Below are 23,258 nucleotides of genomic sequence, written 5' to 3'. Positions count from 1 at the left end.
AAATCCGCTGAACTTCCTATAGCAGGAGGACCTCATGATCATTGAGCTTACCCACTCAGCAAAACCTTGTAAGGCCCCATTCCTGGAGAGTGGGAGAGATACCACTAATAGTACCCAACAGTTAAACAGGAAGAGGACCTCATGGTCATAAGCAAATCCTTGTAAGTCCCCATTCTTGGAAAGTGAGAGAGATACCACTAGCAGTACCAGGAATAAAACGGGGGGGGGGGGGGGACCTCATGATCATTAAGCTTACCCGCTCAGCAAAACCTTGTAAGGCCCCCATTCCTGGAGAGTGAGAGAGATACCACTAGCGATACCTAGGAATAAAACGGGGGGGGGGGGGCTCTCATGGTCATTGAGCTTACCCAATAAGAAAAACCTTGTCAGGCCCCATTCCTGGAGAGTGAGAGAGATTCCACTAACAGGACCTTTGAATAAAACGTGAGGAGGACCTCATGGTCAGGGATCTTACCCAATAAGCAAAACACAATTAACAACCAACCAAAGTTCAGTTCAGTTCTGATCTGCTGCTTTGAGTTTCCATACTTTTTAGACTTTCATTGCGTCTCCATACTAAACAATTGCCACCCTGCCCCCCGGCCCAGCCCTCCCCTGTGCGTCTCCATACTAAACTAACTTCTTCATGTGAGTTGTGTTTATCCAGAAGTCACTAGATAAGTGTGTATGGCGTGTAGCGGAAGTAAAACATCATGCCAAGGTTTTCTTGACCGCAACTATAAACTTAAAGCGGGAGTTCACCCATTTGTAAAAAAAAAATTTTTCTCCCCTTAGCTTCCTGCTCGTTCGGTCTAGGGGAATCGGCTATTTGTATTAAAATATGAGCAGTACTTACCCGTTTTCGAGCTGCATCTTCTTCCGTCGCTTCCGGGTATGGGTCTTCGGGAGCGGGCGTTCCTTCTTGATTGACAGCCTTCCGAGAGGCTTCCGACGGTCGCATCAATCGCGTCACTCGTAGCCGAAAGAAGCCGAACGTCGGTGCGGCTCTATACTGCGCCTGCGCACCGACGTTCGGCTTCTTTCGGAAAATCGTGACGCGATGGATGCGACCGTCGGAAGCCTCTCGGAAGCCTGTCAATCAAGAAGGAACGCCCATTCCCGAAGCCCATACCCGGAAGCGACGGAGAGGATGCATCTCGTAAACGGGTAAGTACTGCACATATTTTAATACAAATAGCCGATTCCCCTAGAGAAAACGAGCAGGAATCTAAGGGGGAAAAGTGCCCTCTAAGGGTGAACCCCGCTTTAATATGGGTCTCTCACGCTTCAGGAATGGGGCCTTAAGCCTCGTACACACGATCGGTTTTCCCGTCTGATAAACTGCCATGAGAGCTTTTGACCAGGAAAACAGGCCGTGTGTATGCTCCATCGCAGTTTTCCCGACAGGAAAACTGCTGGGAAAAAAAAGAACCAGCTCTCTTTTTTCCTGCCGGGATTCCTGATGGTTTTTAACCCGGCTGTTTTCCTATGGGAAACACTGCGATGGAGCATACACAAGGCCATGATTCCCGACCAAAGCTCTCATGGCAGTTTTCCGGTCAGGAAACGCGGTCGTGTGTTGGGGAAAAATAGATTAAAAAAAAGATACCGAGCAGGTTCTCGGTTTTCCCCTCGGGTTTGCCGGCGGACTTTTTACCGCCGGTAATCCCGTACGTGTGTACGAGGCTTTACAAGATTTTTCAGAAATCTGCTGAACTTCCTATAACAGGAGGACCTCATGGTCATTGAGCATACCCACTCAGCAAAACCTTGTAACGCCCCATTCCTGGAGAGTGAGAGATATACCATTAGCCAGGGCTGGACTGGGACAGAAATTTGGCCCTGGACTTCATCCAGACTGGCCCACTTTGACAGGTCTCTCCCATGGCGGCCGGACAACTCCCGCACCCCCCCTCCCCCGGCCACCCAAGCCCCCTCTCCCCCTTCACTAGCCACTAGCCATTCTACTTTATTAGAGTAGAACGGCTGCTACTGGTACTCTTTTAGGCAGTACCAGTGGGGAAGCTAGACATTATTTTACCCAGGGCAAAGAATCAGTTTGTTGCCCCCCCTTATGGGACAAGATTAGGCAGAAGTGAGAAACTCCCAGGCCATAGCTGTTGAGTCAGCTGTCTGTCCCCTCCCCCCATGCTCCCCTGTCATCCCCCCTGCTCCTCTGGTCCTCCTCCTGCTTCTTTGTTCCCCCCAGGTGAGCGCTGCGGGAGGGAGAGACAGAGGAGCGGAGGGGGCGGCAGTCCGCTGTCACTGAAGCCAGCCCACTGAGCCATCGGCCCACCGGGAAACTCCCTGTAGTCCCAATGGCCAGTCCATCCCTGCCACTAGCGATACCTAGGAATAAAATGGGGGGGGGCCTCATGGTCATTGAGCTTACCCAATAAGAAAAACCTTGTCAGGCCCCATTCCTGGAGTGTAAGAGAGATACCACTGGCAATACCTGGGAATAAAACGGAGGGGAGGACCTCATGGTCATTGAGCTTACCCAATAAGTAAAACCTTGTAAGGTCCCATTCCTGGAGAGTGAGAGATACCACTAACAGGACCCGACAATGAACCAGGAGGAGAACCTCATGGTCATAAGCAAAACTTTGTAAGGCCTCATTCTTAGAGAGTGAGAGAGATACCACTAGTGGTACCCGGGGAAAAAACAGGGGGGGGGGACCTCATGATCATTGGGTTTACCCAATAAGCAAAACCTTGTAGGGCCCCATTCCTGGAGAGTGAGAGAGATATCACTAATAGTACCCAACAGTTAAACAGGAAGAGGACCTCATGGTCATAAGCAAAACCTTTTTAGGCTCCATTATTGGAGAGTGAGGGAGATACCACTAGCGATACCTGGGAATAAAACGGAGGGGAGGACCTCGTGGTCATTGAGCTTACCCAATAAGCAAAACCTTGTAAGGCCCCATTCCTGGAGAGTGTGAGAGATTCCACTAACAGGACCCGACAATGAAACAAGAGGAGAACCTCATGGTCATAAGCAAAACTTTGTAAGGCCCCATTCTTAGAGAGTGAGAGAGATACCACTAGTGGTACCCAGGAAAAAAAACAGGGGGGGGGGACCTCATGATCATTGGGTTTACCCAATAAGCAAAACCTTGTAAGGCCCCTATTCCTGGAGAGTGAGAGATACCACTAACAGGACCCGACAATGAAACAGGAGTAGGACCTCATGGTCATAAGAAAAACTTTGTAAGGCCCCATCCTTGAAGAGTGAGAGAGATACCACTAGTGGTACCCGGGAATAAAATGGGGGGGGGGACCTCATGGTCATTGAGCTTACCCAATAAGCAAAACCTTGTAAGGCCCCATTCCTGGAGAGTGAGAGAGATTCCACTAACAGGACCCGACAATAAAACAGGAGGAGGACCTCATGGTCTTAACCAAAACTTTGTAAGGCCCCATCCTTGGAGAGTGAGAGAGATACCACTAGTGGTACCCGGGAATAAAACGGTGGGGGGGGGGGGCCTCATGATCATTGAGCTTACCCAATAAGCAAAACCTTGTTAGGCCCCCACTAATAGTACCTAACAGTTAAACAGGATGAGGACCTCATGGTCATAAGCAAAACCTTTTTAGGCCCCATTATTGGATAGTGAGGAAGATACCACAAGCGATACCTGGGAATAAAATGGGGGGGGGCCTCATGATCATTGGGCTTACCCAATAAGCAAAACCTTGTAGGGCCTCATTCCTGGAGAGTGAGAGAGATACCACTAATAGTACCCGACAGTTAAACAGGAAGAGGACCTCATGGTCATAAGCAAAACTTTGTAAGGCCCCATCCTTGGAGAGTGAGAGAGATACCACTAGTGCTACCCGGGAATAAAACGGGGGGGGGGGGGGACCTCATGATCATTGGGTTTACCCAATAAGCAAAACTTTGTAAAGCCCCATTCCTGGAGAGTGAGAGAGATTCCACTAATAGTACCCAACAGTTAAACAGGAAAAGGACCTCATGGTCATAAGCAAAACCTTTTTAGGCCCCATTATTGGAGAGTGGGGTATATACCACTAGCGGTACCTGGGAATAAAACGGAGGGGAGGACCTCATGGTCATTGAGCTTACCCAATAAGTAAAACCTTGTAAGGCCCCATTCCTGGAGAGTGAGAGATACCACTAACAGGACCCGACAATGAAACAGGAGGAGGACCTCATGGTCTTAACCAAAACTTTGTAAGGCCCCATCCTTGGAGAGTGAGAGAGATACCAGTAGTGGTACCCAGGAATAAAACGGGGGGTGCCTCATGATCATTGGGTTTACCCAATAAGCAAAACCTTGTCAGGCCCCATTCCTGGAGACAGTGAGAGATACCACTAGCGGTACCCGTGAATGAAACATGAGGAGGACCACATGGTCAGTGATCTTACCCAATGAGAAAAACACAATTAACAACCAACCAAATTTCCGTTCACTTTCTCATCTGCTGCTTTGAGTTTCTATACTTTTTAGACTTTCATTGCGTCTTCATACTAAACGAAGTTGTTCCTGTGAGTTGTGTTTGTCCAGGAGTCAGTGGATAGGCGTATATAGCGTATATAGCGTGTCACTAGACGATACTTCTCTGGTTTCTCTTTCTTCTAGCGCAGTACAATATGGCTCATAGTACAAACATTGGATTAATTCTCTGTGCGTTTTGTTGACACTGGTGATAAGACAACTAAAGAAGATGAAGGGATCAAACACTAAAAATAAATACTGCTCTGGAAAATTGCTATTTTTACCGTCGCGATTGTTCAGCGACGATCAGCTGAAAAAAAAAGAGTGATAAATAATACCGGAATAGAGAATCTAGAAGAACAAAGACAAGATTCAGTAAAGGAAATCTACAGGTATTTATCATGCGAGTTTTGCGAGACGTCTCGTCATTACAGGTCAGCCTATCCAACGTCTGGGGATTTTTTTTTCTCAGAAAATAGGTGCAGGTACCCCCCTTCTATCCCTGGTCACCCCTGGAACCCCCCCCCCCCTGAACTGCTTGAATCTTCCCAGAGTCATCCCTTAACCACTTAAGACCCGGACCATTATGCAGGTTGAGGACCTGGCCCCTTTTTGCGATTCGGCACTGCGTCGCTTTAACTGACAATTGCGTGGTCGTGCGACGTGGCTCCCAAACAAAATTGGCGTCCTTTTTTTCCCACACATAGAGCTTTCATTTGGTGGTATTTGATCACCTCTGCGGTTTTTATTTTTTGCGCTATAAACAAAAATATTTTTACATTTTTGCTATAATAAATATGTGTATTCTGATAACAATAGCGCAATATGGGAGGATTCCCCCATCCGCCTCGAATGTCTGGATGGGGGAATCGGTCCAGTTTTTTTTTTTTGTTTAGTTCGCTGGCCAAGCAAAAAAAACGGAACCATGTATGGCTAACTTTAGATACAGCTTTAAAATAGATCCCTTAAAGCCAACAATATACCACCAAAGAAACAATAGACCACCCCCCCCCCAGCAATAACAGATCTCCTTAGTAACATTAGGTCCTACCCAGCAGCAATATCCACTCCCCCCCCCAACCAGGAAAAAAAGACCCCACATCAGCAACAATAGATCCACCCAACAACAATAGCCCCCTGTCAGCAACAGTAGACTCTCCAACAGTCAAATAGACTCCATCACAGGGCCGCCATCAGGAATTATGGGGCCCCTTTCACAGCTCAAATAGAGAAGCGGGGGGAGGGCCGTGAATTGAGAAGCGGGGGTGGGGGGTTGCCCTGGGGACCTCTGGGCCCCTTACAAAAAAAAGAATTATAAAAAAAAAAGGGGGGGTTGCCATCCGGGGCCCTGGGGACCTCTGGGGCCCTTTAATAAAACAAAAAAATATATATAAAAAAGAAAAATGTAAAAAAAAATGTTATAAAACATTTAAAAAAGGGGCGGTTGCCCTCCGGGCCCCTGGGGACCTCTGGGCCCTTTCATAAAAACAAGAAAAAATATATATATATATAAAAAAAAATGATGTTATACATTTTTTTTTATTTTTTTTTGCCATCTGGGGCCCTGGGGACCTCTGGGGCCCGTTAATAAAACAAAAAAATATATATAAAAAATAAAAATGTAAAAAAAAAATTATAACATTTTTTAAAAAGGGGGGGTTGTCCTCCGGGCCCCTGGGGACCTCTGGGCCCTTTAATAAAAACAAGAAAAAATATATATAAAAAAATGTAAAACAAAATGATGTTATACATTTTTTTTTTTAAAAAGGGGGGTTGCCATCCGGGGCCCTGGGTACCTCTGGGTCCTTTAATAAAAAAAATATATATATATATATATATATATATATATATATATATATATATTATAAAAAAAGGGGGGGTTGCCATCCGGGGCCCTGGGGACCTCTGGGCCCTTATAAAAAAAATATATATATATATACTTTTTTATAAAACAAAAATTAAAAAAAGGGGGGTTGCCATCCGGGCCCCTGGGGACCTCCAGGCCAGATGTACTGCCTGTACCCCCCCCCCCCCCTGATGGCGGCACTGCTCCCTCAACATTAGATTCTGCCAGCAACATAAAACCTCCCCCCAGCAACAATAGATCCCCCAGTAGTCAGCATCAATAGATTCTCCAGCATACCTCAGCACCCCTTGCCAACACATACAGTACATTCAGTGCTGGAACGGAAGCACCACACAAGGCTGTCTTACTGAGCGGGCACCCCAGAGCACAGCCCGGGAGCCCCCACGTTCACCTGGGGCCCCATTAGAGCTGGACAAATAGCACTAGTAGTGGGACAAGGAAATCGGCTGAGCGGGCACAGGCAGTCCAGCGTGCGCCGGCATCTTTGGTTCCGCCTGCAAGCTTGGCTGTCACCACCTCTCCTGAGCCTACCTGAGTGACTGAGCGATCGGCAGAGGAGGGCACCGAAGCTCAGGAGAAGAAACTGTGCTGCCCCTCCCCCCTCAAGCCGCCGCTGTCAGAAGAGGGCTTTATTTCTTGCCTATCCCCCCTCCTCCTGTCAGCAGTGGGGAGAGCGGCGGAGTCTCTGGAGAGAGCACCTGCGGAATTCCCTCCCCCTCCTCATGCTGCTATACTCGGGAGCGGAGCCCTCTCCTTCCCATTGGCCAAAAAAAAAAAAAAAAAATATCTGAAAATTGTGGCATTTGTATTCAGCCCCCTTTATTCCCCTCTAACTATAATCTACTGGAACCAATTGCCTTCAGAAGTCACCTAATTAGTAAATGTGTAATTTAATCTCAGTATAAATACAGCTGTTCTGTGAAGCCCTCAGAGGTTTGTTAGAGAACCTTTGTGAACAAACAGCCTCATGAAGGCGAGGAACACACCAGACAGGTCAGGAATAAAGTTGTGGAGAAGTATAAAGCAGGGTTCGGTTCAGTGCTTTAAGTGGGCCAAAAGAGGTGCCGGTACTCTATTAGGCGCCGGTGCTCCCCCCCCCCCCCCCAATACTGAACATGAAAATACCCTTGGCTGCGTGTGATGGGCACAGTGGCTGCATTTGATGGGCACAGTGGCTGCATTAGATGGGCACAGTGGCGACAATTGATGGTGGCACAGTGGCTGCGTGTGGTGGCACAGTGGCTGCGTGTGATGGCACAGTGGCTGCGTGTGATGGCACAGTGGCTGCGTGTGATGGCACAGTGGCTGCGTTTGATGGGCACAGTGGCTGCATGTAATGGCACAGTGGCGACAATTGATGGCACAGTGGCAGTGTGAGTTGGCACAGTGGCTGCATGTGATGGCACAGTGGCGACAATTGATGGCACAGTGGCTGCGTTTGGTGGCACAGTGGCTGCGTGTGATGGGCAGAGTGGCGACAATTGATGGCACAGTGGCTGCGTTTGATGGGCACAGTGGCTGCGTTTGATGGGCACAGTGGCTGCGTTTGGTGGCACAGTGAGGCTGCAATTAATGGGGGTTTTTTTTAGTTAGAGAAGGCAAGCTCAAAATAACTCAAAAATATTTTTTTCTGCCATTTTTTTATTAAAAAACTGATGGTCACCTCAGTCCAACCCCCCCCTCCCTCCAATACAGTCAATTATTTTCTTACTTTCTTCTGTTGCAGTCCTGAGTCCAGGATCCAGACAGTAGCAGCACTAGGAACTGTAGACGCAGGCTGAGCTGAGGCTCCTCGTGACTTGGGCTTCTTTCCTTGCCGCTGACACAGCTCCCTGCACGAGTCCTCCTCTCACCTCTCACCTCGCCTCCGGCATGACGTCACGCGGCGCACGCCGGGGAATGAACCAACTCTCCTCCATGGGGGGGGGTCGAGGAAACGCACAGGACAGGAGTGACAGGACAGAGGAAAGGGAGCCAGGAGCGCACTCGGCAGCAGTGAGTCGGCTCCAGCGGGGCGGCATACAGTTTCTATTGTGACTGCGCTGCCTGTCTGACACACATTACCGGCCCGCAACTCGACAAGCCCACCGGCTGCGTTCCGGTACTGTAAACCCACGTACTGGGCGCACGGAGAGGTGCTGGTACTCTCCAGGGCCATTTTTGGAAAGCACTGGTTCGGTTATAAAGAAAAATCTCCCAAGCTTTGAAGATCTCACGGAGCTTCTGTTCAATCCATCATCGGAAAATGGAAAGAGTATGGCACAACTGCAAACCTACCAAGACATGGCCGCCCACCTAAACTGACCGGGCCGGGCAAGGAGAGCATTCATCAGAGAAGCAGCCAAGAGGCCCATGGTAACTCTGGAGGAGCTGCAGAGATCCACAGCTCAGGTGGGAGAATCTGTCCACGGGACAACTATTAGTGGTCTCTCCACAAATCTGCCCTTTATGGAAGAGTGACAAGAAGAAAGACATTGGAGAAAGAAAGACATAAGAAGTCCTGTTTGCAGTTTGTGAGAAGCCATGTGGGGGAGGGGACACAGCAAACATGTGGAAGAAGGTGCTCCGGTCAGATGACACCAAAATTCTACGTTTTGGCCTAAAAGCAAAATGCTATGTGTGGGGAAAACTAACACTGCACATCACCCTGAACACACCATCCCCACTGTGAAACATGGTGGTGGCAGCATCATGTGGTGGGGATGCTTTTCTTCAGCAGGGACAGGGAAGCTGGTCAGAGTTGATGGGAAGATGGATGAAGACAAATACAGGACAATCTTAGAAGAAAAACTGTTAAGCTCCGTACACGCGACCGGTTTTCCCGGCAGGAAAACTGCCAGGAGAGCATTTGGCCGGGAATCCCAGCCGTGTGTACGCTCCCTAGCAGTTTTCCCGTCAACCCTGCTCTCTGTTTTCCCGACGCATGCGCGGTACCATACAAAGCCTAGTGTGGGGTGTAGTAAGATGGCAGCGGCGGCATCGAATGTGACGAGACATCGGCTTATCGTAGTCGATGACGTCACTGCCTTCTTGCCATTCAAAAGAACGGCGGTTCTTTTGAATGGCCGTCTGTACACAGGGCTTGGCAAGACAAGCTTGCCAGGAATCCCATCAGAAAAACCAACATTTTTTTTCTTGATGGAATTCCCGGCCGTGTGTACAGGGCTTTAGAGTCTGCAAAAGACTTGAGACCGGGGCGGAGGCTCACCTTACAGCAGAACAACGACCCTAAAGTACAGCCAGAGCTACAATGGAATGGTTTAGATCAAAGCCTATTCATGTGTTACAATGGCCCAGTCACAGTCTAGACCTAAATCCCATTGAGAATCTGTGGCAAGACTTGAAAATTGCTGATCACAGACGCTCTCCATCCAATCTGACAGAACTTGAGCTACTTTGCAAAGAAGAATGGGCAGAAATGTCCCTCTCTAGATGGGCAAAGCTGGTAGAGACACCCCCAAAAAGACTTGTAGAGAAAGGGGGTTCTACAAAGTATTGACTCCGGGGGGCGCCATACAAATGCCCCTCCCCCCCACACTTTTCACAGATTTATTTGTATAACATTTTGAAAACCATTTATCATGTTCCTTCCACTTCACAATTTTGTGACACTTTGTGTTGGTCCATCTCATAAAATCCCAATAAAATACATTTACTGTTTTGGTTGTAACAAGTGGCGGTGCGTCTATAGAGGGCCATGGAGCGCCGCCCCCTCTGGCTCTCGCACCGCCACTGAATAACGTAGATTCATGCATTGCATGAATCTATGTTATTGTTGCCGGCCGCTGCCGCAACTATTCAGATGGCCGGACCTTGAGCGCCGACCACCTGAATAATTGCAGCTGGTTGGCTGTGCGGAAGTCCCTATCAGAGCCAGCCAGCCATGCTTATCCTCGGGATGTACGGGGGGTGCGTTCCTTGGATAAGACTGACGGCGTCTCAGCCAATCAGGCTCACCGATTCTGGTTATCGGTAACCTGATTGGCTGAAGCGTCATCGAGGGCGGGAGAAGACATCAAGGGATGTGGAAGGAGAAAGGTAAGTCCCGGGCGGGGGGGTATTTTACAGGGCACAGAGGCGACAATGGGTACAGTGGTGACAAAGGGCACAGTGGCGACAAAGGGCACAATGGTGACAAAGGGCACAATGGTGACAATGGGCACAGGTGCAACAATTAAAGGGCACAGTGACATGCACAGTGGCAACAATGGGCACAGTGGCGACAATTAAAGGGCACAGTGGTGACAATTGGCACAGTGGAAACAATTGAGGGGCACAGTGGCTGCGTTTGATGGCATGGCACAGTGGTGACAATTGATAGGACAGTGGCTGTGTTTGATGGCATGGCACAGTGGCTGCGTTTGATGGCATGGCACAGTGGCTGCGTTTGATGGCATGGCACAGTGACTGCATTTGATGGCATGGCACAGTAGTGCGAATTGATGGCATAGTGACTGCGTTTGATGGCATGGCACAGTGGTGACATTTGATGGCACAGTGGCTGCGTTTGATGGCATGGCACAGTGGTGACAATTGATGGCACAGTGGCTGTGTTTGATGGCATGGCACAGTGGTGACAATTGATGGCACAGTGGCTGCGTTTCATGGCATGGCACAGTGACTGCATTTGATGGCACAGTGACTGCATTTGATGGCACAGTGGCTGCGTTTGATGGCATGGCCCAGTGACTGCGTTTGATGGCATGGCACAGTGGCTGTGTTTGATGGCATGGCACAGTAGTGCGAATTGATGTCATAGTTACTGCGTTTGATGACATGGCACAGTGGTGACAATTGATGGCACAGTGGTGACAATTGATGGCACAGTGGCTGCATTTGATGGCATGGCACAGTGGCTGCGTTTGATGGCATGGCACAGTGACTGCATTTGATGGCATGGCTCAGTAGTGCGAATTGATGGCATAGTGACTGCGTTTGATGGCATGGCACAGTGGTGACATTTGATGGCACAGTGGCTGCGTTTGATGGCATGGCACAGTGGTGACAATTGATGGCACAGTGGCTGTGTTTGATGGCATGGCACAGTGGTGACAATTGATGGCACAGTGGCTGCGTTTCATGGCATGGCACAGTGACTGCATTTGATGGCACAGTGGTGACAATTGATGGCACAGTGGCTGCGTTTGATGGCATGGCACAGTGACTGCGTTTGATGGCATGGCACAGTGGCTGCGTTTGATGGCATGGCACAGTGACTGCGTTTGATGGCATGGCACAGTGGCTGTGTTTGATGGCATGGCACAGTAGTGCGAATTGATGGCATAGTGACTGCGTTTGATGGCATGGCACAGTGGTGACAATTGATGGCACAGTGGTGACAATTGATGGCACAGTGACTGCATTTGATGGGCACAGTAAGGCTGCAATTTTTTTCTTTTCGTTTGCGCCCCCCAAAAATTTTGAGCACCAGCCGCCACTGGTTGTAACATGAGAAAATGTGGGGAAGGGGGAAGGAATACTTTTTAAAGACACCGTAGCTCATAATGCATCAGAAGGGGTCATTTCCATCTCCTTGTGACTAATTGTGTTGTCTGGCGTTTCACTTGACGTTTGATTGGTGCGCACACAATATTGCTACTTTTGTATTCATCTCATTTCCTTATTATGACTTTTTGGATGTCCGGCTCCTTTCATCCCTCATTATCTCTGATTGAAATGTATTGACAATGCTGCAGTGGCATTTTGCTGTACTGATCACATGACTATATAGCCATCATGTGACCAGGCATTTAAAATGAACCTATGAAGGTAAAAAAAAAAAAAAACAGCCAACACAATTAGTCACAAGGAGATGGAAATGACCCCTTCTGATGCATTATGAGCTACAGTGCCTTGAAAAAGTATTCACATTTTGTCATGAGCTGCCATTGCGGACCAGCTGTTTGAGGGTTCAGGGCTGTCATGCCCGTCCTGGCTCCACAACCTGGTAAGCCAATGACCTACCAAGGCATCAAGGTATGTCGTCTATCTTGCAGGTTTGATGCGCACACAAGGTAGATACTCACTGGGTAGGATGACAAAGTATGATCGCCGTCCCCAACTATTTTGGAACGATTTTGGGGGTGTTAGAAAGGGGGCTTTGGGGGGGATTTGTTCTAGAGGGGATTATATTGGGGGGGGGGGGATTTTGTGCAGACAGGGAGGAATAATTGGGGGGGGGGGGGGGTTTGTTCTAGAGGGAATTATATTGGGGGGGGGGATTTGGATGGGGGGAGATTTTGTGCAGACAGGAAGGAATAATGGGGGGGGGGGTAAGATTTGTTCTAGGAGCGCAAATTTGGTGGGGGATTTGCTCTGGGAGGGGGAATTTGGGGGGTGGCGGGGATAAGATTTGTTCTAGGAGGGGAATGTGCTAGGAAGGGTGATTTGGGGGGTTTGTGGTGGGGGGGGGGGGGTGGAGGGGAGATGATTTGTACTAGGGGGGGGCATTGGGGGGGGGGGGGTTTGTCTGGGGGTGTTAGAAAGGGGGCTTGGGGGGGGGGGGTACATGTGCTAGGAGAGGAAATTTGGGAGGGAGATTTTGTGCAGACAGGGAGGAATAATTGGGGGGGGGGTAAGATTTGTTCTAGGAGGGGGAATGTGCTAGGAAGGGTGATTTGGGGGTTTGTGGTAGGGGGATGGAGGGAAGATGATTTGTGCTAAAAGGGGTGATGGGGGGGGGGGATTTGTGCTAGTAGAGTGTGTTTGGGGGTGTTAGGGGGCTTTGGGGGGAGATTTGTTCTAGAAGGGGGATTAAATTGGGAGGGATACTTGTGCTAGGAGAGGAAATTTGGGGAGGGAGATTTTGTGCAGACAGAGAGGAATATTTGGGTGGGGGGGGGAATATTTGTTCTAGGAGCGAAAATTTGGTGGGGATTTTCTCTGGGAGGGGAAATTTGGTGGGTGATGGGCGTAAGATTTGTTATAGGAGGGGGAATTTTCCAGGAAGGGTGATTTGGGGGTTTGTGGTAGGGGGATGGAGGGAAGATGATTTGTGCTAGGAGGGGGCATTTTGGGGGGGATTTGTGCTAGCAAGGTGTGTTTGGGGGGGGGGGGGTCTTTGTCACAGTTGCGCCTTCTCCTCCCAGCTAATCTAGACTAGAATTAGCGACCTGGCGTCTGGGGCGTCACAGCTGGGGTACCCTGTCTCCGTGACCACCCCCACCCCCCCCCCTCGCGATCGCATGCAGCCTTCTGCAGTCATATGGTTCCTTCTGGAATTTGGCGCCCTCTTGTGGTGGCCGTTGGTATAACAAGACAACCAGCTTCCCTGCCTGTTTCCATCTCCTTCCCTTTACTTAGAAGTTAGAAACCCCCAAACATTATATATTATTATTATTATTATTATTATTATTATTATACAGGATTTATATAGCGCCAACAGTTTGCGCAGCGCTTTACATATTTTTTATTCTAACACCCTAGAGAATAAAATGACGGTCGTTGCAATACTTTATGTCACACTGTATTTGCGCAGCGGTCTTACAAGCGCACTTTTTTGGGGAAATAATACACTTTTTTTAACCACTTGCTTACTGGGCACATATACCCCCCTCCTGCCCAGGTGAAATTTCAGCTTCCGGCACTGCGTCGCTTTAACTGACAATTGCGCGGTCGTGCGACGTAGCTCCCAAACAAAATTGACGTCCCTTTTTCCCCACAAATAGAGCTTTCTTTTGGTGGTATTTGATCACCTCTGCGGTTTTTATTTTTTGCGCTATAAACAAAAAAGAACGACAATTAAAAAAAAAAATACAATATTTTTTACTTGTTGCTATAATAAATAGCCCAATTTTTTTAAAAAAACATTTTTTTTCCCCTCAGTCTAGGCCGATACGTATTCTTCTACATATTTTTGGTAAAAAAAAAATTGGGATTGCGACATTATGGCGGACACATCGGACACTTTTGACACATTTTTGGCACCATTCACATTAAATATGCACTAATTACTGTATAAATGTGACTGGCATTGAAGGGGTTAACACTAGGGGGTGAGGAAGGGGTTAAATGTATTTCCTATATAGTGTTCTAACTGTGGGGGGAGGAGGGGGGTGACTGGGGGGGGGGAGGTGACCGATCTGTGTTCCTATGTACAAGAGACACAGATCGGTCTCCTCTCTCCCTGACAGGACGCTGTCATTGTGAGATTTGGCAATGAGAAATGATCTCATATGTTTACATATGAGATCATCTCTCATTGGCCGCACAGATCGCCTAACAAATGGCCACTCCGATTGGCCGTTCACGGTGATCTGTGATTGGCTGTGTCCAAGGGACACGGCCAGCACAGAAGTTCCCCGCTGCGCGCTCGGGAGCGCGCGTGGGGAACGAGGAAAGGGGCGGCCGTAAAAAGACGGCGTCCCAGAGAAGTAGAACCACCCTGCGGCCGTATATAGTCGTACAGCCGTCGGGAAGTGGTTAAATTGTCGCTCTATTTTTGTTTATAGCGCAAAAAGTAAAAACCACAGAGGTGATCGAATACCACCAAAAGAAAGCTCTATTTGTGGGGGGCTGAAAAAGGATGTCAATTTTGTTTGGGCGCAACGGTGCACGACCGCGCAATTGTCAGTTAAAGCAACGCAGTGCCCAAATCGCAAAAAGTGGCCCCCGGTCTTTGGCCAGCAAAATGGTCCGAGGCTGAAGTGGTTAAAATCTGAACTTTTTGCTAGAAAATTACTTGGAACCCCCAAAACATTATATATATATATATTTTTTTTTTAGCAATGACACTAGGGAATAAAATGGTGATTGTCTTTCAAACGTAATTTTTTGGGGAAAAAAAAAAACACTTCAATGAAAAATAATAATAAAAAAAAAAACAGTAAAGTTAGCCCAATTTTTTTGTTTAATGTGAAAGATGATGTTACGCCATGAGAATTCGTGATCCATCTTCAAAGCAAAAAAAAATAATCGCGATTCTCATTTTAGCCAGAATCGTGCAGCTCTAGTATGGAGGTATTATGAACATGCACTGCAGACCACTGTTTGATTTTGAATTCAAATTTCAGTTTAGTTTTAGTCTTGGTCTTTTGACTAAAATTCCATTTTAGTTTTAGTCGTATTTTAGTCATCTCAATTGTTTTTAGTCATATTTTAGTCGACTAAAATAGTATTCATTTAGTCAACTAAAATGTTTTAGTTGTTTTTAGTCGACTAAATTAACACTGCTGGATACCACCTCCCCCCACCATATCAATTACAGTAAAACCTTGGCTTGCGAGAATAATTATTTCCAGAAACATGCTTGTAATCATAGGTGTGTGCACCCCAAAGCTCAAACACATATATGTGTGTGTGTGTATGTGTATATATACTAACAGTGTCAGTATGGCAGTGGACAGTGCAAGTAGATTTAATTTTTATTCTTAAATTTTTTATTATTTTTTTTATTATAATTTTTGTTTATCATTTATATATATATATATATATATATATATATATATATATATATATATATATATATATATATATATATATATATATATATATATAATGTATGTATATAAATATATATATATATATATATATATATATATATATATATATATAATGTATGTATATAAATAAAAAATTATAAAATAAACAAAAATTATAAATAAAAAATTATAAAATATATTTATATATATATATATATATATCTCATATATCTCATATCTCTCTCTCTCTCTCTATATCTATATATATCTATATCTATCTATATCTATCTATCTATCTATCTATCTATCTATCTATCTATATCTATCTATCTATCTATCTATCTATCTATCTATCTATATATATATATATATATATATATATATATATATATATATATATATATATATATATATATATATATATATATATATATATAAAATCTTTTTATAATTTTTTGTTTATCTTTTTTAATATATATATATATATATATATATATATATATATATATATATATATATATATATATATATATATATATATTTTATATATATATATATATATATACCTGGGGTGCCCAAACTTTCCCCACTGTATATATATATTAAAAAAAATTATAAAAAAAAATTAGATAGATAGATAGATAGATAGATAGATAGATAGATAGATAGATAGATAGATAGATAGATAGATAGATAGATAGATAGTGGGGATGGAAAGTTTGGGCACCCCAGGTAAAAATTTGTATTAATGTGCATAACGAAGCCAAGGAAAGATGGAAAAATCTCCAAAAGGCATCAAATTACAGATTAGACATTCTTATAATATGTCAAAAAAAGTTACATTTTATTTCCATCATTTACACTTTCAAAATGACAGAAAACAAAAAAATGGCGTCTGCAAAAGTTTGGGCACCCTGCAGAATTTCTATCATGCACTGCCCCCTTTGCAAAGCTGAGGCCCCGTACACACGACCAGTTTCCTCGGCAGAATTCAGCTTCCGACCGAGTTTCTGGCTGAATTCTGCCGAGGAAACTGGTCGTGTGTACACTTTCGGCCGAGGAAGCCGACGAGGAGCTCGACGAGGAAATAGAGAACATGTTCTCTATTTCCTCGTTGTTCTATGGGAGCTCTCGTCCCGCCGAGCTCCTCAGCGGCTTCAGGGCTGAACTGGCCGAGGAACTCGATGTGTTTGGCACGTCGAGTTCCTCGGCCGTGTGTACGAGGCCTGAGAGCTGCCAGTGTCATGGATTGTTCTCAATCATCGTCTGGGAAGACCAGGTGATGTCAATTCCAAAGGTTTTAAATGCCCAGACTCATCTGACCCTCCCCCAACAATCAGCACCATGGGTTCTTCTAAGCAGTTGTCTAGAAAACTGAAAGTGAAAATAGTTGTCGCTCACAAAGCTGGAGAAGCTATAAGAAGATAGCAAAGCGTTTTCAGATGTCAATATCCTCTGTTCGGAATGTAATTAAGAAATGGCAGTCATCAGGAACAGTGGAAGTTAAAGCAAGATCTGGAAGACCAAGAAAAATATCAGACAGAACAGCTCGCAGGATTGTGAGAAAAGCAATTCAAAACCCACGTGTGACGGCACGGTCCCTCCAGAAAGATCTGGCAGACACTGGAGTTGTGGTACACTATTCCACTATAAAGAGATACTTGTACAAATATGGTCTTCATGGAAGAGTCATCAGAAGAAAACCTCTTCTACGTCCTCACCACAAAAATCAGCGTTTGAACTTTGCAAATGAACATATAGACAAGCCTGATGCATTTTGGAAACAAGTTCTGTGGACCGATGAGGTTAAAATAGAACTTTTTGGCCGGAATGAGCAAAGGTACGTTTGGAGAAGAAAGGGCACAGAATTTAATGAAAAGAACCTCTGTCCAACTGTGAAGCATGGGGGTGGATCAATCATGCTTTGGGGTTGTATTGCAGCCAGTGGCACAGGGAACATTTCACCAGTAGAAGGAAAAATTGATTCAATAAAATTTCAGCAAATTTTGGATGGTAACTTGATGCCATCTGTGAAAAAGCTGAAGTTAGAGAGAGGATGGCTTCTACAAATGGATAATGATCCTAAACACACCTCAAAATCCACGGGGGGTTACATCAAGAGGCGTGAACTGAAGGTTTTGCCATGGCCTTCACAATCTCCTGACCTCAACATAATTGAAAATCTATGGATAGACCTTAAAAGAGCAGTGCGTGACAGACAGCCCAGAGATCTCAAAGAACTGGAAGACTTTTGTAAGGAAGAATGGGCAAAGATCCCTCAAACAAGAATGGAAAGACTCTTGGCTGGCTACAAAATGCGTTTACAAGCTGTGATACTTGCCAAAGGGGGCGGTACAAGATATTAACTCTGCAGGGTGCCAAGACTTCTGCAGACGCCATTTTTTTGTTTTCTGTCAGTTTGAAAGTGTAAATGATGGAAATAAAATGTAACTTTTTTGTGACATATTATAAGAATGTCTAATCTGTAATTTGATGCCTTTTGGAGATTTTTCCATCTTTCCTTGGCTTCGTTATGCACATTAATACAAATTTTTACCTGGGGTGCCCAAACTTTCCATCCCCACTGTGTGTGTGTGTGTGTGTGTGTGTGTGTGTGTGTGTGTGTGTGTGTGTGTATATATATATATATATATATATATATATATATATATATATATATAAAAATCATTTTTTATTTATATATTTTTTTATAAGACCCGTTAGGGGGCTTTGTCAAAATATCAGGGGTCTAAAAAGGGGGAATATTCGTCATATGGGGTGATTAGGGTGTGTCCTGGCACACCCTGTGCGCACGCCTATGCTTGTAATCCAAAGCACTTGTATATCAAAGCATTTATTTTTTACAGAGTAATAAAGAGAAGAGAGGCGCCTCTAAGTGTAGCAATAAGTTGCTAAATGTTGTCCCTTCATTTAATGTAACCATATTGCTACACTTAGAGGCGCCTTTCTTGTTTTCATACTCAGTTGACGCTACTCTTATATCAAGACATCGCTTGTATATCAAGGCAAAATTTATTAAAACATTTTGCTTGTCTTGCAAAACGCTCTCAAACCAAGTTACTCTCAAACCAAGGTTTTACTGTATATTATAATTATATCAATATATTTAGATATAAAAACAACAAGTGGCGGGACGCTGGCCCCGCCCATAGAACTCTTACGTATGGCGTGCGTTATCTCTCACCGAAATGAACATCTCCAGGGTCTTGTTGTCCATACAGGTGTGGTTCCTCAGCAGCTCCCACTTCTCCTGCTGGAAGTTGAGGGCCAGGTCATGCTCGGCCTCGCTCTCCAGGGCCCAGAAGACCGTGGCCCCCAGCAGCAGGTAGCAGAAGTAAAGGATGAGCAGGATGAGGGTGATGGGGACTCGGAAACGCTCGGGCTTGCAGCAGTAGGGTGGGGATCCGGGATTCTGGCAGCAGCAAGGTCCAGCCATGGTGGTCAGTGACAATCGCAAAGTCCAGGCATAGTCAGTGACTGACAGCAGTAGAGGCCAGCAATGGGTCAGTGACAGCAGTAGAGCCCAGCAATGGGTCAGTGACAGTGAGAGAGCCCAGCAATCGGTCAGTGACAGCAGTAGAGCCCAGCAATCGGTCAGTGACAGCAGCAGAGCCCAGCAATAGGTCAGTGACAGCAGTAGAGCCCAGCAATAGGTCAGTGACAGCAGCAGAGCCCAGCAATGGGTCAGTGACAGCAGTAGAGCCCAGCAATGGGTCAGTGACAGCAATAGAGCCCAGCAATGGGTCAGTGACAGCAGCAGAGCCCAGCAATGGGTCAGTGACAGCAATAGGTCAGTGACAGCAGTAGAGCCCAGCAATGGGTCAGCTACAACAGTAGAGCCCAGCAATGGGTCAGTGACAGTGAGAGAGCCCAGCAATGGGTCAGTGACAGCAGTAGAGCCCAGCAATGGGTCAGTGACAGCAGTAGAGCCCAGCAATGGGTCAGTGACAGCAGTAGAGCCCAGCAATGGATCAGTGACAGCAGTCGAGCCCAGCAATGGGTCAGTGACAGCAGTAGAGCCCAGCAATGGGTCAGTGACAGCAGTAGAGCCCAGCAATGGGTCAGTGACAGCAGTAGAGCCCAGCAATGAGTCAGTAACAGCAATAGAGGTCCAGCAATGGGTCAGTGACAGCAGCAGAGCCCAGCAATGGGTCAGTGACAGCAGTAGAGCACAGCAATGAGTCGGTGACAGCAGTAGAGCGCAGAAATGGGTCAGTGACAGCAGGAGAGCCCAGCAATGGGTCAGTGACAGCAGCAGAGCCCAGCAATGGGTCAGTGACAGCAATAGAGCCCAGCAATGGGTCAGTGACAGCAGCAGAGCCCAGCAATGGGTCAGTGACAGCAATAGGTCAGTGACAGCAGTAGAGCCCAGCAATGGGTCAGCTACAACAGTAGAGCCCAGCAATGGGTCAGTGACAGTGAGAGAGCCCAGCAATGGGTCAGTGACAGCAGTAGAGCCCAGCAATGGGTCAGTGACAGCAGTAGAGCCCAGCAATGGGTCAGTGACAGCAGTAGAGCCCAGCAATGGATCAGTGACAGCAGTCGAGCCCAGCAATGGGTCAGTGACAGCAGTAGAGCCCAGCAATGGGTCAGTGACAGCAGTAGAGCCCAGCAATGGGTCAGTGACAGCAGTAGAGCCCAGCAATGAGTCAGTAACAGCAATAGAGGTCCAGCAATGGGTCAGTGACAGCAGCAGAGCCCAGCAATGGGTCAGTGACAGCAGTAGAGCACAGCAATGAGTCGGTGACAGCAGTAGAGCGCAGAAATGGGTCAGTGACAGCAGGAGAGCCCAGCAATGGGTCAGTGACAGCAGCAGAGCCCAGCAATGGGTCAGTGACAGCAGTAGAACCCAGCAATGGGTCAGTGACAGCAGCAGAGCCCAGCAATGGGTCAGTGACAGCAGTAGAGCCCAGCAATGGGTCAGTGACAGCAGCAGAGCCCAGCAATGGGTCAGTGACAGCAGCAGAGCCCAGCAATGGGTCAGTGACAGCAGCAGAGCCCAGCAATGGGTCGGTGACAGCAGTAGAGCCCAGCAATGGGTCAGTGACAGCAGTAGAGCCCAGCAATGGGTCAGTGACAGCAGTAGAGCCCAGCAATGGGTCAGTGGCAGCAGCAGAGTCCAGCAATGGGTCAGTGACAGCAGTAGAGCCCAGCAATGGGTCAGTGACAGCAGTAGAGCCCAGCAATGGGTCAGTGACAGCAGAAGAGCCCAGCAATGGGTCGGTGACAGCAGTAGAGCCCAGCAATGGGTCAGTGACAGCAGTAGAGCCTGGCAATGTGTCAGTGACAGCAGTAGAGCCCAGCAATGGGTCAGTGACAGCAGTAGACCCCAGCAATGGGTCAGTGACAGCAGCAGAGGCCAGCAATGGGTCAGTGACAGCAGTAGAGCCCAGCAATGGGTCAGTGACAGCAGCAGAGGCCAGCAATGGGTCAGTGACAGCAGCAGAGCCCAGCCTTAGCCATCAGAGTGAAGCCCCTCCATGCAAAGAAGTTTGGTGCCATGGTCCGTCCATAGTCAATGATCGCAGAGCCTTTCTGTCAGTTTGGTCCCATCATCCAATCAGGGGCATCACAAGTTCCTCATACAACTGTCTGCAACTTCTCCTTCACCCTCCATCTGACAGCAGCAACAAGAATGTGTTGAAGCTGAGGAAAGGGGGTTGGGCGGGGCCTGCTCGGGGAAATAGGCGGAGCCGGGTGGATCGACTCTTCTTTTCTGGTACAAAAACACGATGACTCATTCCACAGCAGCGACGCGGAGTCCGTGTGATCTTACGTGTGGAGTACTACATCCCCTATAGATAATAATAGATCCTTATGATCTCTATAAGAACTAGAGAAAAAAAATAGATTTAACCACTTCGTCCCCGGAGGATTTGGCTGCCCAATGACCGGGGGGCCAATTTTTGCGATTCGGCACTGAGTCGCTTTAACAGAAAATTGCGCGGTCGTGCGACGTGGCTCCCAAACAAAATTGGTGTCCTTTTTTCCCCACAAATAGAGCTTTCTTTTGGTGGTATTTGCTCACCTCTGCGTTTTATTTTTATTTTTTGGGCTATAAACAAAAATAGAGCGACAATTTTGAATTTTTTTTTTCACTTTTTGCTATAATAAAAATCCCCAAAAATATATAAAAAAAAAACATTTTTTTCCTCAGTTTAGGCCGATACGTATTCTTCTACCTATTTTTGGTAAAAAAATATCGCAATAAGCGTTTATTGATTGGTTTGCACAAAAGTTATAGCGTCTAGGGGATAGTTTTATGGCATTTTTATTAATCATGTTTTTTATTTTTACTACTAATGGCGGCGATCAGCGATTATTTTTTTCGTGACTGCGACATTGCGGCGGACACATCGGACACTTTTGACACATTTTTGGGACCATTGTCATTTTCACAGCGAAAAGTGCTATAAAAATACCAGATGGTCACCAATCATCTCTATGACCGTTGGAGGTCCGGGCGCGACGTTATGACGTCATGCCCAGTACCCGGAAGTAAACAAAGCCGCAATCGCGGCTGTCGGCATGTGACCGGTGATTTTTTTTCACCGATTTCATGCTTGTAAGCCTGGAGGAGAGATGTGAGGTCTTATTGACCCTCCCCCCCCCCCCCCCCCCGCATCTCTCCATAAAGAGGACTTGTCACACTGATTCCTATTACAAGGGATGTTTACATTCCTTGTAATAGGAATAAAAGTGATACAAAAAAAAAAAAATACAAAAAAAAGTGTAAAAAAAAAAAAAGTCAAATAAAATTAAAACATTTTTTTTTCAAAACGCCCCAGTCCCCGTTATCTCGCGCGCAGAAGCGAACACACATGCAAGTCCCGCCCACATATGTAAACGCCGTTCAATCCCCCACATGTGAGGTAACGTTGCATGCGTTAGAGCGTGTGCAGCAATTCTAGCACTAGACCTCCTCTGTAACTCGAAAATAGTAACCTGTAAAAAATGTTAAAGCGTCACCTATGGAGATTTTTAAGTACCGAAGTTTGGCGCCATTCAATGAGTGTGTGCGCAATTTTAAAGCGTGACATGTTAGGTATCTATTTACTCGGCGTAACTTCATCTTTCACATTATACAAAAAAATTTACTTTACTGTTTTGCTGTTTTTTAATTCATGAAACCGTTTTTTTCCCAAAAAGAGACGTTTGAAAAATGATTGCGCAAATACCGTGCGAGAACAAAAGTTGCAATGACCGCCATTTTATTCCCTAGGGTGTCTGCTAAAAAAAAATATATAATGTTTGGGGGTTCTGATTAATTTTCTAGCAAAAAAAATTGTGATTTTTACATGAAGGAGAGAAGTGGCAGAATAGGCGCAGTGGACAAGTGGTTAATGAATTTGCCTTCTCTTTGTCCCCGCTCCGGATTCATTTGTAAAGGGCCTTCATGCTCACACCGGACATTTTTACTATAAGGCTGCATTCACACCTGAGCGTTTTGTCGCCTGAAGCGCAACGCTCAAATACGCTAGAGGGGAA

The 23,258-nt window shown here is 46.3% G+C and overlaps 1 protein-coding gene across 1 annotated transcript in view; it reads right to left on the bottom strand.

The window, feature by feature from the left end:
• Positions 1–19,274, bottom strand: part of KCNK17 (potassium two pore domain channel subfamily K member 17) — a 59,266-nt gene extending 39,992 nt beyond the window's left edge. The window contains exon 1 of the mRNA XM_040351836.1: positions 18,955–19,274. Within this exon, the coding sequence (XP_040207770.1) occupies positions 18,955–19,206 (252 nt within the window). The 5' untranslated portion in view covers positions 19,207–19,274. The remainder of the gene's footprint in view (positions 1–18,954) is intronic.
• Positions 19,275–23,258: the final 3,984 nt, after the last annotated feature.

This window comes from Rana temporaria, chromosome 4 (assembly GCF_905171775.1).
Source record: "Rana temporaria chromosome 4, aRanTem1.1, whole genome shotgun sequence".
NCBI lineage: Eukaryota > Metazoa > Chordata > Amphibia > Anura > Ranidae > Rana > Rana temporaria.
Note: the sequence above shows the minus strand (reverse complement) of the source record. Positions and strands in the feature narration are given on the sequence as shown.